Genomic DNA, 19,792 nt, shown 5'->3' with positions numbered 1-19,792 from the left:
AGAGCAAGTTGTAGAAATGCTGGAGTCACTGAAGGCTTTATCACTCTCCACGTGGGGCCCCTGTGCTGGTGTGGCCTAGGCCCAGCCTTTCACATTCTTGCAAGTGATCTTTCCATACCCGTCCACCTTGGACAGGTTCTCTGTTGTCCCCCCCATACGTGTGAACAGAGTTCTTCCAGTTCTCTTTTCATTTCCAGAAAGGGCACTCTGGAATTCTCGACTTTATGCATGGAGTTCAAATTCCATTCCAGCCTTGCTCTGCCCACAAGCTTGAGGTCATGTCTTCCATTCTCAGTAGGGCGTTAAAGCTCAATCACCTGCGGGTGAATCTGAACCCCAGACATTCATGAGCCACCACGAAGGTCATCTCCTGCTTGTCAATCTGTCTTTGATTTCACTTCATTTTATGTTTGGCTAAGGGGAAAAAAAACATTGTGTGTGTGTGTGTTAAATATCGTCCAGCATTTCTACATGTGTTGGTATGAGGGTTCTGTGTACCTTGGTCTCCCAAATTTATAGAAGTCAGCCTGTTGTGGTAGTAGGCACTTGTTTTAAACTTTTGATATGTCTATTTTGATATTTTTAAACATTTTCATTATTTCAGATGTTTGTATTAAATCTGAAAATGCCAAAGTATTCATGATATTTTTGTTGTACATGAATGATTTCTATCATTTACCTCAAGATTGTTAGGCAATGTTTTTCTGTCTTTTTTGGTGGCTGCCCAGTATGGGAATCTGAACCCATGATCTTGGTGTTATAAGGCTACGTTCTAATCAACTGATGTTGGTGACATCAACTGATGTCAGTTCTAATCAACTGATGACGTTCTAATCAAACAGTCATGGTATGTTTAAAGGGAATTGAGAAGTCAATATTCTAATAGTGAAGGGAGATTTATAAAATTGTCAATTTCTCTTAAGATCTAATAGTCTCTTCAGAGTAGCATCAGCTAAGATACTGCTTTATTCTATAGTATATTTGGGTACATAGGCTACTTCAAAAGAAGAATTTAACATTTATTTTTGTAGAAAAAAAGCAATTGTAAAATAGCCTGGGAGAAATAGGTAACTTTACCTTTAATGCTGACTCTTAATTTGTGCCTAGAAAAGGCAGTGGTATGAACATAAGCTGCAATATTTATTAATAATATTGCTTTCCATAAATTAGTCCCTTTTTTTGTAATTAGGTAAAAACAGACAAGAAAGATGTTCTTGATTTTGGTGATTTGACTTACGGAGGTTGGAAAGCTCTCCCATTAAAATTGATAAATAGGACACATGCCACCGTGCCAATCAGACTGATTATTAATGCTGTAAGTACTAGCATACGGTAAGAAGCTGTTTACAGAGTACGTTGGTTTGGAATTATGGATACTGCTAATATCATTCTTAGTTCATTTTTCTTGTGAAAGTACATTTTTTTGGTTAAGGATTCCATCAAATTTATCAAGTTTAACGTAACACTGTTAGCTGTACTGAATCTGATTCTTCTGTTTCTGAACAGGATGCGATAGCCTGGCGCTGCTTCACGTTTTCCAAGGAACCCATCTGTGCTTCTGTGAAAGCTGCTCCTTATGCTGATGTAGTCACTCAGCTGGCAGCCACTTCAGTGGTCAATCACCTGATGCCTGCCAGTTACGATGGACAGGTAGGGTGGGTGGGTTGAAGTGTTGGCTTAGAATTAAAGGGGAAGTTAAGTTTCCAAAATGCTTTCTTTCATTAAGATTTCAATCTTAATATCGGTACACATTTAAAAAATTTTTTTCTTTCTTATTTTATAGGATCCAGAATTTCTGATAATTTGGGTTCTTTTCCATAGTCCAAAGAAACGAATCAGTTTTTCAGGTATCATATTTAAATTTTGTGGGAATTGCTTCACTCTATAGCTAAATAAACTACAAATTTGAAGCTTATTTTCTCTGTCACTAAATGTGAGTACTTTGAGTATTTTTTCCTGTATTTTATGTTTTGAAAATGGGACAGATGTCATGCTGTTTTGGGTCAAATCCATGAAAGTGGGTAACCCGAGCAAGTACTGCTAAAAACCTTTTGGGATATTTTCTTTTAATTGATCTTATCACATCTACCAGTTGGATGTTTTCTTTCTTTTTCTACATTTTCTCCACTCATTTCTATTCCTCTTTTAATTCTTTTGAAAATCCTCTTGCCTAAATTTTGTTACAACCCCTACGAGCTTTGTGTGGGACTGCTGATGACATTTAGAATTAAATATCTGGTGTCTGAACTAAAGGAATGAACTTTTGTAGAGATTCTAGACTCAGCAGAAGAATTCTTGGCAAGAGTTGATATAGAAGTTGACAGCCCAAACCCTACACCAGTTCTTAGAAGCGTTGGTCTCCGGGCAAGAGCAGGAGTAGCTAGGATACATGCTCCGAGGGACTTACAGGTACCCCCACTGTTCCTCTTCGCCTGTTTTCTTTCATGTTCAGGTTGATTTCACTTTAATTGTGACAGTTTTTTAAACATACCTGTTTTGCCCCATCCTCTAGACTATGCATTTGTTGGCCAGTGTGGATTCCTTAACAAAGCAACACTTACCTTTGAAAAATGCTGGGAATATTGCAGTTTATTTAGACATCAAGGTAGGAGCTCCTGTCCAAATGCTGTAAACTAGTCTTTACTCACCTGCTGGGGGTTGCTGTGCTGCCTGCCCTGTCAGTGCCGTGAGGATTTAAAACTTGGTGTTAACACTAGTGTGAAAATTTTAACTCTGAAGCCTAAAGTTTTGAATATAGGAATGACATTCTAGATTGGTTCCTGAAAGCTTTGCATATCATCCTGTGGTTAGGTGGAGTTGGAGAAGAGTGAGACACATGCATAAGGCATTATTTCTAGACTCACAGGTGAGGGAGAGAGTGTTAGTAACCGGGAAGTGGAGATGGGGGTGAGAGATAGGGATTGGTACGGAGGAAGAAGGAGGAAGAAATATCCTTTCCAGGAGATAAGACAAGTTGGGACAGTGATGGACAAGGAGGGAGGGACAAATAACCCATCATAGTAAATGACAAAGGCACGTAGTTAAAAGGAGTGCCTGGGAGAGAGCCACATCTGTATAAGTCAGCCTTTAGTTATGACTGTATCACTGTTTAGGTCCCAGAACAAGGAAGTCACTTTTCAGTGGATCCAGAGAATCTATTCCTTAAACCTGGAGAAGAACGTGAAGTTATAGTTTCATTTATTCCAAAGGATGTCAAAGTCTGTGAGGAAAGGTAATATTAAAATATTTGTAATGACTAGTTTTTACTCATCTCTCAAAACAGCCTCTCACTTAGATCACAGCCTGAATGGTAAACTACATATTTTACTATACCTTGTAAATAATATAGCTCTGCTTAATTAACCACTTTCATTTAGCCTCAGAGTTTCTTCTTCTTGTTACTAAAAATCTTCTTTTAAACCAACTGTATAGAAATGATGAAATCACTATTTTCAAATATATTCTGGCAAAAGTAAAGAATAAAACGTCATTTTGATGTTTCTCGTTAGCTTTTTATTTTTCTCCCATGAAACCATTAATTGTCCTTGTCAGTTAATTCAAGATACTTTCCCCCACCCCTTCTCCAGGCCTGTGAGTTTCTGGCTCTCAAGTTTGCAGAAACCCAGCTTAATGTACACTGTCCTCTGAAACACACAGGGCTTGTCCACCAGCTTGGGTTACAGAATGCTTCCATGGGCTCAGTCTGCTATTATGGCCCTACAGAAGAAGGGAAGAGTCTGGCCTGCACTTGTGCCTGGAACGCTTGCCCTCAACTTCCCTGGGTTGACTCCTTCTTCTGGGAAGCTCTCCTTGACTCTTCCCAAATTCCTCATAAATAGTATTCCTGTAGCACCATGACGTCTCATGTAGGTGTTATTATGATTGTCTCTTTCCTTGTCTGTAGTCTTCTCTGGAACATAAGCTCTAAGGATGAGAATGTCATTGTATCCTCAACACCTAGCTCAGTCTCTTGGACAAAGGAAGCTTGTAGAAAATAGTTGTCAAAAGAGTGAATACGGGGGCCGGCCCGTGGCTCACTCGGGAGAGTGCGGTGCTGATAACACCAAGGCCCCGGGTTCGGATCCCATATACGGATGGCCGGTTCGCTCACTGGCTGAGCGTGGTGCTGACAACACCAAGTTAAGGGTTAAGATCCCCTTACCGGTCATCTTTTAAAAGAAAAAAAAAAAAAAAGAAAAAAAAAAAAAAAAGAGTGAATACGGGACATTCAACTTAGGTTTTCTTCCTTTGTTAGGATCTTGAAAATATTTGTGCAGCCATTTGGACCTCAGTATGAAGTAGTATTAAAAGGCGAAGTAATAGTTTCTCCAGGAAGTAAACCTCTGCCACCTGGATCTTGCTGTTCAGATATTCCATCAATTTTGTCCAACAAGCAGTTTCTGGCTTGGGGAGGTGTCCCTCTTGGAAGAACACAGTAAGTGTACACTTGGAGCTTGGTGTGCTGAGGGTCTGCTTTCGTTGCCTAATCTTATTCTCTGCTGTGTTAATTATGACCGCCTCCCTGTTTTCAGAATTGATGTAAATCTATCTTAAATTCACTTAATCTTTCTGTTATGAATCTTAATTTTTTAATTAGAGATTTCCCCAACCCAAAGAATTTTTAATTTTCTTTGACTCTGGTGAATTTTCTGCCAGTTACCAAATTTAGGCAATTAAGAACATGTATGTTTCTTCTGAGGAAAGCATTATGGAAAGGAAGAAAAAATAATCATACATTGTATGCTGTTTTAAGGAGTTTGCAGTCTTCTAGTTGGTGAATACTTAGTATAATATTTAAGAGTGCAAGAGGTCTCTAATGGTGCAGATATATTCTGTCATAGTTTAATGTGAGTTTTATCTCTAATTTTATTTTTATTTACTTTGATTATAAATTCTGAATAACTCTGGGTTAATAAAATTAGTTGGCATATAGAATATATAGTATAGAAATAGTTTTTTCCTTCATAAGCTTAGCAGCATCGTTAACTTTTTTTTATAGACCTAAAATTAGTAAACTCTTCTAATGAACAATGTAGGTAATTATTAAACCTAAATGTTTACTTGTTTATATTTTGCACTTTGGTGTTTGTTCTAAATTTTTACCCACACATTTCTGTGGTACCTGGGAGATGAGGGTCTTCTGGATGAATATCTACTACAGATGTGAAGAAACTACTTCTTTAAAGTTACAAACCTCCTGACTTTACACATTTCGTCCATCTGCTTAACCATCCGTGCAGTCATCTGTGCCTTGTCTTGTTCTAAAAGCAGCTTTGAAAAAGACACTGTAGGGTAAAACAGTGAAGTGATAAATGGCTTCTGTGGGAAAATGAAATGCAGTGGAGCATAAAGGCAGCACCCTGAAGGCTGCTTTGAGACCCTGTACGCTTAGCCCTGACCCTCCTACCCACTGCTGTACAGAGAGTCACGTCATCAGTTAAATGAACCACACTGTTCAGATGCTAAAAATAAACTAATTCTTGCTTGAGAGAAGTACAACTAACTGTTCCTACCACAGACTTTTGAGAGATGGTTCTTCCAGGGGTCCTTTCAAAGATAAATGTGTGTAATGCAGTGAATCTCAAACACAACTTTACAGTAAATAGTGCATCCCATTTCCTAGGATGTCCCCCTCCCCGCTTAGGTGCTGTTCTGCAGTTTGCTTTGGAAGCGTGACACCAGAGCGTGGTGCATCACAGGCACTACTCTGGGTCTTGCTAAAACCATGTGGTTGTTTGAGATAATTTAGGTCACTTAGAAGAACGGATGGAGCATATGTTCTTTAAGCAGCTCCCTGCAAATATTTCCCTCAGCTAGGCTTTTGAAAACTGCCAAGTGGAGGTGAGTTTGAGGAAATACCCCTCTTCAGTAGCTCCTGTATTGTGTCATGTGCTTTTGCAGCCAGTTAAAATAGAATTGGGGGGATTGAAATATGTTGACGGGCAAGGCAGAGTAAGGACACATGTCCATCTAGAAGGCTTTTCCAGTTCTATACAATTGAGCCTGAAGAGTGTCTGACAAAATTTTCCTTAAAACATTAATTTGTGGTCTGCTCCAATATATGTACAAATTGTTGATTGAGGCCCTTAAGCTCTTTGCTATGGAAGGTGGCCAAAATCATTTAACTGTTCTGCTCACCCACCAATGTGTTAGTTAAAAAGCAAAAGGACATTACCTTACAGGATGCCCTAGCAATCATAGTTATTATTAATGTGCTATCTAATTATTAAAGTGCAGACTCTGAAAAGCTTCAATTACTGAGTGTCCCTTTTGGTACACAGCTTATCCTATAACTGATCTTGTCCATTAAGTCACAGGCAGAAGAAAATTTGAGTAAGAGCCACAATTATCCTTATGTTGATCTTGATAGAATTCTCTATGCTGCGATAAAATTTGTAACACATGATTAATATAGTGGAGATGGCTGTTCTTAAAATCCAGCCACTCCTCAGATGCCGTACCATCCTGAAATCTCACTTATAGTTTATTTAAAACAAAATTAACACTTCGTAAACGTTTTTTAAATTGAAAATTAATGTTTGTTAAGTTGAACACAGGGGAACTGTCTTATGTATGCTTTTGGACTTGTCAGCAGCATTTTTTTTTTTACCTAGCCCCTTTCTGAGTGAGGGGCATTCAGGCTGCTCACACTTCATGACTTCACTTCCTCCTGCAGAGTTCCTATAATTCCTTCTACTCCAGCAAATGCATGAGTAAGCCCCATGCAGGTGCAGGGAATTGGCCTGAAAATCCTGTAGTGCTCCTTGTCCATAAGAGTGGCTTGGGTGAGATGTAGGAGCTGCCAGTCCTGCGAGAACTGGTCTGCCTCTGGCAGTTGATGGTGCTTCTCATGCAGAGAGAAGGTCCTGTTGCAGAAGGGAGATTTGAAGTGAGCAGAGGATGAGTACAGGGAACAGATTAATAAGTAAGTAATTTGCAGGGCATATTATCAAGTTAATGGGTTTTGCCTCAGCTGCAGATAGGAATGATAATTAACAAATTACCATTGTGTTTTCCAAGTATAAAATGGTCCAAAGTAGAATTTCATTTCAACTTGAAAATTTTGGGTTTCCAGTTAAACTTCTATATTTTTTCATATAACTATTTGTTCATTCATTCTAGTTTCTTCCTCAAAAGTCTGCTTATATGCTTTGGCTATTTGCTGGTTAGAATTTTAGTATTTTTTTCTTATTAACTTGTGTGGACTCTTTACAGAGGAAAGATGTTTACCCTTTTTATTTTGAATATGTTTTGTATATTCTTTTTAAAACTAGAAAACAAGCTTATCCCCCTGCCTTGATAACTGTACTTCTTAAAATGATAACCTCATCTCTTTAACAATTAAGAATAAATAAAAATGAAAACTTTATACAGTGATGTTTCTTTCAGGAAGTTTTCCCCATTCAGTGGACATGTGGAAGGCTTTTCCCAGGGGTGCCGATAGTCAATGGGCTTGGCCTTATACAAGGTGGACGAGGCGTAGACCACAGCTTAAATAATTTATTAACTGCTGATCTTCAAACTTCCAGTAAAATACAGGTTTATGCACATATTCTGTATTCTCCAATGAAGAGAAGATTCATATAGTTTTAAATATTGAAGGGCTTTCTTACTGTCAGCCAACTGCTGTTCGTATGTTCCTTCTACTTGCCTTGTAATTTTTAAAAAATAGGGTTAATTCAATATATTATTTAAAAGGCTACTTTTCTCATGAGCCTTTAGTACCCTGAAAGTTAGGCTGAGCTAGGTATTCCAAGTAGGTGTGGTATTGACTTAATGATTTAATGAATTTCTTAACATGGATTTTTATTGACTGATGTTTTATAAGAAAGATAATAACTATACATAGAGTATAAACAATAAGGTCAGGTCAGCCGAGGAGCTATAATTCCAAGAAGGTTCTCTGAAAAGGTGAGTCTTGAGACTATGTTTTCAGAACTGTAGCTTTCTAGGACCACAGAGAGACAATTCTAGTTTGCTAAGGTAGCATGTGCAATCAGTCCATTTCTAGACATTGTGGTTGGTTTTAATTGGCTTCATTTTTATAATTGTAGCAATGTCCATACAGGAAAACCTCATTTAAAATGTGCAATTGTTTTTAGGCTTCAGAAACTAGCTTTAAGAAATAATTCTACATCTGCAACCCAACACTTACGACTGCTTATTAGAGGACAAGATCAGGACTGCTTTCAGGTTCGTAGAGTGCATACTCTCCTGTTCTGTCTGTGTTGTCTAGGTCAGGACACTTATATATGCAGACCACTTTGTGTTACTCATCTTTTCAAGAGTTTGTGTTAACTGTATATTCTATTTGTGCTACAGCTTTGTTTTATGACTGTTTTTAAATTGTAGTTTCAGAATACCTTTGGTTCAGAAGAACGATTGACCAGTAACTATGAGATCAGAATTGGCCCGAAAGAAGACATTATCATCTCTGTATTATTTGCACCTACTCGATTATCTTGTATGTTGGCTAAACTAGAAATCAAACAGCTTGGAAATCGATCACAACCAGGCATTAAGTTCACAGTAAGATAATTTGATTGTTTTTTCCTCCCATGGAGTTTATGACATAACTGTTGGTTCAAAGTCATATATACTCTGCTTTTTATAAGTCTAAATATGCGATTGTCTAGAGTTGTCAACAAGTTAGGGAGTAATTGTCCACGTATAAAAGCAACCATCATGGTACTTATCTCCTGTAAGTAACAATCTCTCCTAGTACTTTTAAGTTTTATTTCAGTTTGAGAATTTTTAAATGTACCCAGCTAGCTTTTCAGCAACACATCTTTGGGTAAAACCAGGTAGAGCTGTTTAAGATGTTGACTGTCCAAGTAAATTTTATTCTTTCAATTCAGCAAAAATACTGTCTTAGTCCATTTGGTCTGCTGTAACCAAATACTGCAGATTGGGTGATTTATAAACAACAGAAATTTATTGGTCACAGTTCTAGGGGTTGGGTAGTCAAGATCAAGGTGCCAGAAGATTCAGTGTCTGAGGGGTTGCTCTCTGCTTCAAAGACTGCTCCTTCTTGCTGGGCTTACACGGTGGAAGGGACAAAGGCACTCTTTATCCCCTTTCATAAGGCCACTAATCATATTCATGTGGGCAGAGCCCTCATAATCACTTCCCAAAAGGTCCCACCTCTTAACACTGTCACACTGGAAATTAAGTTTCAAAACAGAAATTTGGGAGATACACTCACCATGGTTCAGTCACTTCATTCTCTTTACCTGAGAAATATAGCTACTTGCCATCTCACCTTCCCAGTTTGGTTCTGAGGAACGAATGAAATGATCTGTGCTTTGAACACCATAAAACATGATGGGACTGCGATAAAAACTTATTATTTATTGCATGTTGAGTACATGCTAGGCACTGCTCTTAATCACTATGTGGATTATCACATTTTATCTTCAAAACCTCCTTCTGAGATAATAGTATTCTCCCTTCTGCACATGTGGAAACTGAGGCTTAGAGAGATGCACGACTGTGGTCATGCATTACATATGCCAGTAAGTGATGGAGGCTGGGTTCCAGTTCAGGCCAGCGGAGCCCGGATTTGTCTCTTATGCAGTCTCTAGGGTGCTAATGACAGCTCTACAGTTTTGTAGTTCTCTATAGCTGTGGCTCTCAACCAGAGGGAACATTTGGTAATGTCTGACGACATCTTTGGTTGTCATAATTGGGGACGGCACAAGGGAGCTTCTGGCATCTAGTGGGTAGAGGGCAGGGATGCTGCTAAACATCTTACAATGCACAGGGAAGCCCCCTCCACAATGAATTATCCCGCTCAAAATTTCAGTAGTCTGGTGGTTAAGAAACCTTGCTCTGGAGCGATGATTTTTCCTGTTTAACCTTTGGATTTATTGATATTAGTCAGGTTCATTTTATTTAATCTTTTTTTTTTTTTTTCTTATCCTTTTTACTCAGTAGTAACTTATGATTCCTTAGGGCTTTGTTAAATACAGGAAGAATACTTAATATTGAGTTTTCAGAGCTACCTTTTCCCCTGTTATCATTTTCTATTTATTTTATACATTAAATTTACTCATAAGTTTCTGTGGAAAAAGAAAAATTAGAAACATTTTAGGCTATTGAAACAACCAGAGGTGACTTTGATTGAGGTAAAATTTGTAGGAGCTTCCAATCTGAAGCCCTTCGAAATGCTATTAATTTGTACTTAAAGGCAATCCAATACAAATTTATGAGGAACCTAAATTTCATTTTTCAAAATGTTATTTTGATTAGGTACATAACAAAACTCAGAATAAGTTATTAATGTTTTCAAGTTTGCAAGGGATTCCTTAGAACCTATTTTAATAATTAGAAGTGAAAGATAATTTTTTTTAGTTGAAACAGAATTGATTGTACGTATCTGTGGGGTACAACGTTGAATATCAATACCTGTGTGCAATATGTGGTACTCAAATCAGGATAATTAGTATATTCAGTGTTACACAATGTAATAATTTTTGTGGCCCTTTACCAATTTCTTGCTCAACCCCTCTTCCCTTTCCCACCTCTGTTAGCCTCAGTTCTGTTCTCTCTTTTTGAAAGTTCAACAAATTATTGTGATGATTGTTGTATCTTTCTTTTTTTACTTTTTTCTTTTTTTAGCTCCTACTTATGAGTCAGGACGTGTGGTATTTCTTTCTGTTCCTGGCTTATTTCACTTAACATAATTTTCTCTGAGTTCATCCATGTTGCTGCGAATGGCAGAATTTCATTCTTTTGGGTGGCAGAATAGAATTCCATTGCATGTATACACATTTTCCTTATCCAGTCGCATCCATTAATGGATATTTTGGTTGGTTCCAGCTCTTGGCTAGAAAGATAATTTTTAAAGACAAGTGTTTTAAAGAGTATGAAAAGTTTCTTTTCAAGCAGTATAAATCTTTTCCTTGCATTCTTATTTATGGAATGTCTTCTGTGAACCTTATTTCTCGGAAGTGTTGAGCCGTGTGGAGGCTGCAGCAGAACGCATCCAGTCTGTGCCAGTCTGTGGCTTCCATGTTACTGGCGTGTCTGTCCCTGGAGACTTGTTTGAGTTCTTATTATCTTCAGTTTAGTCCCATTGCATGCTTCTCTCTGACACTAGCTGGACCAAATGCTAAGAGATTATATGATAATAAATTTCCCCCCAAACATTTTACTATAAAAATGTTCAGAATTACTGACAAGTTGAAAGAATTATACAGTAAACACCCATTTACCCTACCACTTAAGATTCTACAATTAACATGTGCTGTATTTCTTTTACTGCATATCTAACCATTCATCAATCCATATATTTTTTAATGCATTTCAGAGTAATTACAAACATCAGTATGTTTCACCCTAAAATCTTCTTAAGCATGCCTACCTATACTGATCTTTTTCTTATTCTTCTGTCATTTAAGCTTGGCTTTTGTAAGAAAGAAATCATTATTCTTAGCATATTGGAAGGTAAATAATTCTGTGACTCTTTGATTTGTTTTTCCCTTAAGACAGTCTTTAATATAATGCTGGGCTGAAGGTGGGTAACTACTAGCCAAAGTGTACAAACATTAAAAATTTTAATTGTAGTTAATCTGACTGTAATTGAATTTTCTGCTTTCTTCTTACATAAAAATAATTTTGGATGTGTATATTCTTCTAGATACCTTTGTCTGGATATGGAGGAACAAGTAATCTCATTTTGGAAGGTGTTAAAAAATTATCTGACAGTTATATGGTAACAGTGAATGGCTTAATACCTGGCAAAGAAAGTAAAATTGTTTTTTCTGTCCACAACACTGGCTCTCGTGCAGCTTTTGTTACAGCAGTAGGTTTTAAGGATTCTCAGAAAAAAGTTTTACTGGATCCTAAAGTATTAAGGATTTTTCCAGATAAATTTGTGCTCAAGGAAAGAACACAAGAAGTAAGTATAAAAGTCTCTGCACTAAAAACATGAACTAATTTTTAGATTAATTTAATAATTATATATTTTATGGCCAAAAGTTGAAATAAAACTTGAAAATAATGTAGGAGTGAAAGTGCTTATCTTCTTGGAAATGCCATACTTGTGTCTATATTGAATGTTTAGACTTATAAGACTTTATTCAGAATGAAATGACTTACTCAAGAAAAATATTTAATAATCACTCCTGGTTTTTTTTCTTGGCATCAGGATATTACTTTAATATATAATCCATCAGACAGAGAGAGCTGTTATAAAACTGGAACGGAACTGTCAACTATATACTTCTTTGGTGGAGATGAAATTTCAAGACAGCAGTATCGAAGGTAGATTACTTACTTTAGACAATACTTGGAACTATTTAGTAGAAACAATGAAGGCTTAAATGGCTTGGAGTTTGGAATTTTTAGAATGTTTCATTATTAGTGAACTGGTAGATGAAAAAATCTTGGTTAAACTTGTGCAACTGATAAGCTATCCTAATGTGAGGAAGAAATGAAATACCTGTAGGAAGCTCATCTCTGATGTTTCTTTAGAGTGTGCCTTTTCTAGACATGTGTATTGTGATATTTTTACTCAATCGGAGCGTCATACTCCATAATAGGACCATATTCATAATGTACCTTGGGGATATATCGAGTGACAGTAGATTAGTTTCAGAAGAGATTTAAGAACTACTGAAAGATTATATTGTATAAACACCTGGCTAATTTGGAATATTTCTGGGAATGCTGTGAATTATTTGAAAGGAACAAGTCATTTTAGAAATGCGTAGGATGTTTAACTTGTAGCTACTTAAAGCATGTACTTTTATAAAAATTTGATACATCTAAATTAAATATAGTTTAATATGCTAAATTTTTGGCAAATTTAGGATAATTGATTTAGGTCTAGGTGTGAGTTAAACATGTTACATTCTCGTGCATTGGATTCTGGATTCTTTTATTATAAAATTAGTTTCCTAGACTAGAGGACCCAAACATAAGGTAAGTGAAGTTTATGACACTGAGTCTGTTAATAGGAAATCATTAACTCCAGTAGGGGGCATAAATGAATAAACCAGTGTTTGCTTCTTCTGACTCTTTCTGTTCTGCTGTATTTTATTCTGATACAGAATTTGGGAAATTATTTTGTTTTTAACTTGTTGAGGATCATTGGAATGTTTAAAAAGGGAGTTTAATGGTGACTTGCTGCATAATGTTAGAACAGACCAAATGTGGAGAGCTCACCTTTGAACCTGGTTTTGTTTTTTAATTAAGTATTTTAGAAATAAAAACTGAGGCTGGCCGTTTAGCTCAGTTGGTTAGAACGTGTGTTATAATACCATGGTCAAAAGTTTGAATCCCCGTACCAGCCAGCTGCCAAAAAAAAAAAAAAAGAAAAGAAATGGAAATTGACGTGTAGAGAAATTAGATTACCAGGTTTTCTGTTTTTTTTCTTTCTCTGTACTGGGATATAGAAATCAGTGTATTGTTGGGCCGGCCTGTGGCTCACTCGGGAGAGTGTGGTGCTGATAACACCAAGGCCACGGGTTCGGATCCCACATAGGGATGGCCGGTTGCTCACTGGGTGAGCATGGTGCTGACAACACCAAGTCAAGGGTTAAGATCCCCTTACCGGTCATCTTTAAAAAAAAAAAAAAAAGAAAAGAAATCAGTGTATTGTTTTAGAACTCTTTTTTGCCATAAATTAATATAGTAATTAGATTTCCTTTGTGAAAATCTTAGTGTTATAGAGAAATTTACATTTCAGTTTTCCCACCTCAAGGATTCTCTGGAAGAGGCCAGATAAACATAGTTATATGATAATTAAAATATTTCCCTCTGATATCTTATCTTTTTTTAGCATGTTCTTTTTTTTCCTGAGAAAAATTTCTAACTATGACCAAATTATTACAAATAATGAAAATGTAAGACCTGAAAAGAATCTAATTTTACTGTTGTTTCTGCTCTTATATTAGGGAATTCTTGTTTTGCTCTTAATGTTTAACTGAAACCAATGATTTTACTACCATGTGTAACTTTTAGGGGGACTTCCAAAACAGGTTTTCTTTTAAAATTAGGACTTAAGATATGAGATCGGCACACTGATGTATCATACTGTTAGTGGGATTTGCCAAATGCATTAATGAAGATTAATTAAGGTCATTTTATGTGTAAAATCACTTTCGAATAAAAATCTCTCCTGGCAGAGCCCTATTACATAAACCAGGGATTATAAAACAGATACTTCCAGAACATAGTGTGCTGAAAAGCATGAATTTTGCTGAAACATTTCAAGATGAGCTACTAGTAACTGAAGGTAAGAATTTCAGCATGTCTTTAAGTCTTCAGTCTTCTGGGTCATTTATAGTAGTGTGTAGGCCCAGTGATGTGACAGAAGAAAGAAGAGTGTTAGTTTTATATGGTGTCTGGTTGAATTTGAGCTGTAGCTCTGCTGTGTGACTTTGAATAAATTATACCACTGAATTCAGTGTTTTTATCTGTAAAACGGGAAGAAGAATGATATCTGTCTTCTCATCCACACAGTTATTATGATGATCAAAGGAAAGAGCTTTGCAATGTGTGATCATTAGATGTTATTAACATATTACTGCACTTATTCTATGGATTAGACTTGTAAACAGGAGGAGGAGAATGGTCATTATTAAATTCAAATTAATTGCTATGTAAGATTTGATTATTATGAACTCACACTTATTTTGAGATTGCCGTGCTGTTGTGCCTACTGTCAGATTTATGGAGGGAGTAATGGTGGCAAAAAAATTTCCAAAATAGACAACGGTGAAGTGACTCTAACCTCAGTGGTTGGCCGTATTTGAGCTAAACAATTCAAGTATTTAATAGTTTTATTACTTACACAAAATATATGTATCGAGACATACAAATTGTGTAAAAGTGTATGTATAGATTTGCACCACAGTATTGCTTATAATAGCAAGAAGGCAGAAGTAACTTAAATGCTGAAGAATAAAGGGTTGTCTGAGCATTAGAATACTTTGAAGCCATTAAAACAATGATATGAATCTATTTTAAATGACATGGAAAGCTTTCATTTATTAAGACAAACATTGTTCTTAAAGTTTCTATATGGTAAGATCTCACTTTAGTAAAAATAGTTTAATGTGTGTATATAATTACATAAGTAGAATCACAGGAGTATACATAGGAAAATATTAAGTGGTTATGTTTTGGTGGTAGAATTTCAGGTGGTAGTTCTTTCCTCCTACTTTTATTTTCCAGTTTTTTAGTAATGGAATATATTTTGCTTTTTAAATATGAAATAGAAAAGGAAGAGGATACTTATGCCTTTGACAGAGTGATGTAGAGTAGTCTGTGAACTTTTCAGTAAATTGGAGTCTCGATCATATGCTCAAAGGGAAGACAGGGATTTGTTAGTTAAAAATGATGAAACTATTTGGAATGGGCTTGTCAGCAGTGTGCTAAGGGAGCAGAGCAAGGGGAAAGAACGTTGGATTTGAAACTCAATTCAAGACCCATTTCTGCTATCTCAGCCCCTCTGAGCTTCGTCTTCCTTATCTCTTCCTCATAGGAAGGATCTAAATAAGAGTTAAACTGAACAATGCTATGGAGATGGAAGACAAACAGTCACATATTGCAAGTGTGGTGAAGATTGTGATTAACAGTAGGTAGCATGAGTGTACAGTGGTTCAGAAGTTGCATGTTTCTATGATTCAGCAACATTCCAGTCACCACGAGTGGATGCACACCGAGAGGACAGGATGCCAGTCAGTGTGTAGACACTGGGATGTAGTGGTGCGGAATGCAGGCCTGGTCCATGAGGGGCATACAGAGATGAGGGAGATAGGCGATTCCAGGGTGGTATGAAAAGTGCTGTGGTAGAGCTGTGGTTAGGAATCTGGGAGGGCATGAAGAAAGGGCACCTCACTTAGGAAGAGCAGGAATTGACAGGGTGGAGAAGATGAGGAGGAATGTTCTAGGGAGAGGGGGCTGCATGATCAGAAAGTCAAGGAACGTGTTGACAAGCCCAACCAAGAGCTCAGTGATGTGCCAAGATCACCCATCTTAGATGGGGTTCAGTTGAGACTTAGACTAGGTCTTTGGGATACCAGAATTCCACCAGAATTGAGGAGATGGTATCTTTATTGTCCAGATGAATGGAGGAAACAGTCCTACTTTTTTTGTGTTCACCTATGATAATGTTGCAGTTGAACTTTTTGTGTGATTATTTTGAATAATACTTGCTTGAGCATATTACTATTACAAGTATTTGTAATGATCTCACTTTTACAAAATGTATAATTTGTGGCAAATATTTTCATAGTTGATTTAAACTTTGATAGTCAGATGTTTTTGGTTAATATAAATTTAAATTTATAGTTCCTGTGTTCTCTTTAAAATTTTATTTAAAATATATGTAATTCTTAAAGGTTATCTAATTTATGCATAGATTAAAGTATATTCTATAAAATTTTTTGTATATACAAATTCAGGTGGCCTAATCTAGTGATGTTCATCTTGAGCACTATTTTATTAATCTAGAAATGTTTATAGTGCCTGATTTCTAGATTTGCTTCAATTGACAAATTGTATACCCTTAACCTCCTTGTGACTCAGATTCCTCATCTTTGAGGTAGAGATAATAATACCTCAACGAGTTGTTCTGAAAATAGACATAAATATAAGGGATTAGAACAATGTCTGGCTCTCATAAATGTTGCCATATATATCTTCAAAAATAGTTATTTAGATGCTCACAACAGCCCCTGAGGTTGTTACTCCATATTATAGTTGAGGAAACTAAAGCTCAGAGAGGCTGAGTAACGTGCCAGAGGTCACAGGGCTAACGAGTGGCAAGGGTAGTTCAAATTCAGGCTCAGAGCCTGAGCTGCCAGCCACAGATGCTGAACTGCCTATAATTTCATGCCAGTCAGCAACAGTATTAATCGAAATGTCACCTGCCCCAACCTAAGGAAGTATTCTGTGGCAATAACTATATAAATTTATCTGTTATTTTGTGGTGTGCTTACGATTCATGTATTTCAAAACACCATTTTTTGTTCCAGTGTATGATCTTCCCCAACGGCCTAATGATGTTCAGCTCTTTTATGGGAACATGCGTAAAATTATACTTTCAGTAATTGGAGAATTCAGAGATTCCATTTCTAGCAGAGAATTTCTTCAGCCTTCTTCCAAAGCTAGCTTGGAATCTAAAAGGTAAAACAAACAAAAATCTTTCACTAGATTTCAAGATTATTTGATTCATAGTTGAGCTGATCTTTTTCCCCTGTACTTTATTATTATTATTTTGACTCAGAATGTTTATTTCACCTCTATTTTTTAGTTTAAGTTAATAATTTTGAACTTTCAGGAAAGTTTAAAAATAGTACAGGGAACTCCCATATATTCTGCATTCAGATTCCCCAATTAACATTTTATCACATTTACCTTATTATTTTTTATTTGTATATAACAGTTCTCTGAACCATCTAAGAGTAAGTTGCAGGCATCACGATGGATTACCCCAAACTTCCTAAAAATGCTCTTCTACATAGCCATGGTAAACTTATCAAAATTAGACTATTTAATATTGATACATACTACCATCTAGTCCACAGATTCTGTTCGTATTTCACCAGTTGTTCAATAATGTCTTTATAATTAAATCAAACCACAAAACAAAAAAAATCCTCTTTCACCCTTCTTCCCTGGTCCTGACTCTATTCTAAAATCACATGTTGTGTTTAGTTAGCCTGTCTCTTTACTCTCTTTTAGTATAGAACATATACTAACATAACTAGAATATAGTATAGTCTTTCCTTATCTTTCATTACTAGGATAACAGAAGTTTGGATTATCAAATCAGATCCACAGGATCAAAGATATGATCCAGAATTAAGTTTTACTAATAATTTTAGATGAGGCCTGGAGAAGTCCAGCACTGCCAGTGGATTCTAGGTCTTTTTGCAACATTAATGCTTGTGCTCTGTTTCAAATTTAACAGTCTGTATTGTGCATGTGACACATGGCTTACACAAAAGGGGGAGCTATTTTGAGCATGTATGAAGGTTCTATTTCATACTGTGATGATTACATAACTTATGTGATAATTTTACAAAGAACTATACCCCATAAAATCATAAATTTTAGTTTTCTTAACCCCAAACAATCTAAACAGACCAGGTCCGTCCTGTTAAAAGCATTCCATAGATAAGGAGATTAGTGTGTTTGCTGGGAGATCTGTCATTTGCAAGATTACCAGAAGATCTAAGTCATCTTGCTCTTTCCTTGAGCATTCTCTGGTAAAAAGGAGACAATAGGTTACAGGCCAGCTGATAACCCTTTTCTTACTAATGACCTTGATGTTTTTGCAGAGTCCAAACCACTGGACTTAAAAAGTTACTTTGTAAGATATTCCTCAATTTCAGTTTGCAGATTCAGGTTTCACACTTTTGGCAGAACACCCCAGAAATGATGCTGTTTGTTTTGTTTTGTTTTCTTTTTTTGGTGGCTGGCCAGTATGGAATCCTAACCCTTGACCTTGGTGTGACATTGTGCTCTAACCAGCTGAGCAAACTGGCCAGCACAGACGTTGTTTGTTTCTGTAGTGCAGCTGATTGTTTTCGTAGTGCATCTTCTCAGATGATGTTCTATGCTGATTTGTCTTATTCCTGCTAATCTTTTTGTCACTTTGTTAAAAATGTTGTCTGCTGTGTTTCTCCACTGTAAAGTTAATTGTCAAGTATCTTACAGGGAGACACATAGAAATAATGAATTATCTTGTTCTTAGCAAACTTTTAGCATCTGTTGATGATTGTTGCCTGAATCATACTATTATTATTATGGTTACCAAATAGTGATTTTCTAATTCCATCTTTCTTTCTACATTTATAGTTGTCTTTCCACTGTGGGGAAGAGATTTACTTTTCCCTGCTCTATGTACTTATTTACTTATCTTAGGATGGACTCATGGATTTAGTGTTAGTCATTCACTGTCAATATTTAGTCTTGCATTCTCACTCCTTGATTCTCTCCGTGAGTCCCACATCATTCTTTGAGCACTTTCTTATTCACTGGCATAACAGAATATTCTAGGCTCATCTTAAACTTTCCCTGCTCAGCCCTGGGATAGCCATTTCTCTTAGAAGTCAGAGTTGTTTTTATTAGTTACTTCTTTGGTATTAGAAACCAGGATATGTTACTGGGATGGTCATTGCTGTTGAGTTGCCCTTGCTTCTAGGCCCTCTCAGTGGACAGAGATTGGAAGTACATGAATTAATATATAGAGCCACATGCATATATTTATATGTTTATAAATATGTTATCAACCATGAGTTTTCCCTGATACCTCCGATGCCCATCTAACACCACAGTGTATTTTTTTCCATAATGGTACCCTTTTTTCCGGTAGTGGGAATCCTGGCCCCATTATCCTCAATATATTTCCATTTTTACTCAATCCTGCTATTTTCAACCAATCTTTCCATCACATGGGCTGTCTCCCTGAGCTCGTGCCACCAGCAGGAAGCTTGCTGCTGACTCACACCCCACCTGTGCCTTTCTTGCGCCAGCCTGTTTTCTCTTCCCTATACTTTCAGTGCTGATCTTTTTTCAAGGCATTCAAAGAAAGAATTAGTGATAAAGTTACAAATATTAAAAATCATCTTGAAAATAACTTAAATTGTGAGGAACTGGTTCTTAGCAAAAAAGCTAAGAATCAACTTTTTATTTTTCAAAAGATGGCTTCTGACTTCTGTTCCTCGGGCAGTGGAGGTCTGATTTGAAAAGGAGGGGTGAGAGGGCTTTGGGTGAGAGGTAGAGACAGGGATTGCTCTCTCTCTTCGCTGAGTGTTGACTTGAAATAAACGAA

The 19,792-nt window shown here is 36.6% G+C and overlaps 1 protein-coding gene across 9 annotated transcripts in view; it reads left to right on the top strand.

Moving 5' to 3' along the window:
* The window catches only part of CEP192 (centrosomal protein 192), a 132,791-nt gene that overhangs the window by 84,052 nt on the left and 28,947 nt on the right, over nt 1-19,792 (top strand). For all 9 annotated transcript variants that reach the window (XM_063077295.1, XM_063077297.1, XM_063077292.1 and 6 more), the window contains 13 exons: nt 1,190-1,315; nt 1,507-1,650; nt 1,784-1,847; nt 2,270-2,409; nt 2,513-2,605; nt 3,114-3,232; nt 4,256-4,435; nt 8,103-8,193; nt 8,353-8,529; nt 11,642-11,902; nt 12,152-12,267; nt 14,133-14,242; nt 16,989-17,139. In XM_063077295.1, coding sequence (XP_062933365.1) covers nt 1,190-1,315; nt 1,507-1,650; nt 1,784-1,847; nt 2,270-2,409; nt 2,513-2,605; nt 3,114-3,232; nt 4,256-4,435; nt 8,103-8,193; nt 8,353-8,529; nt 11,642-11,902; nt 12,152-12,267; nt 14,133-14,242; nt 16,989-17,139 — 1,772 coding nt within the window. The remainder of the gene's footprint in view (nt 1-1,189; nt 1,316-1,506; nt 1,651-1,783; nt 1,848-2,269; nt 2,410-2,512; nt 2,606-3,113; nt 3,233-4,255; nt 4,436-8,102; nt 8,194-8,352; nt 8,530-11,641; nt 11,903-12,151; nt 12,268-14,132; nt 14,243-16,988; nt 17,140-19,792) is intronic.

This window comes from Cynocephalus volans, chromosome 13 (genome assembly GCF_027409185.1).
Source record: "Cynocephalus volans isolate mCynVol1 chromosome 13, mCynVol1.pri, whole genome shotgun sequence".
Lineage (NCBI taxonomy): Eukaryota > Metazoa > Chordata > Mammalia > Dermoptera > Cynocephalidae > Cynocephalus > Cynocephalus volans.
Note: the sequence above shows the minus strand (reverse complement) of the source record. Positions and strands in the feature narration are given on the sequence as shown.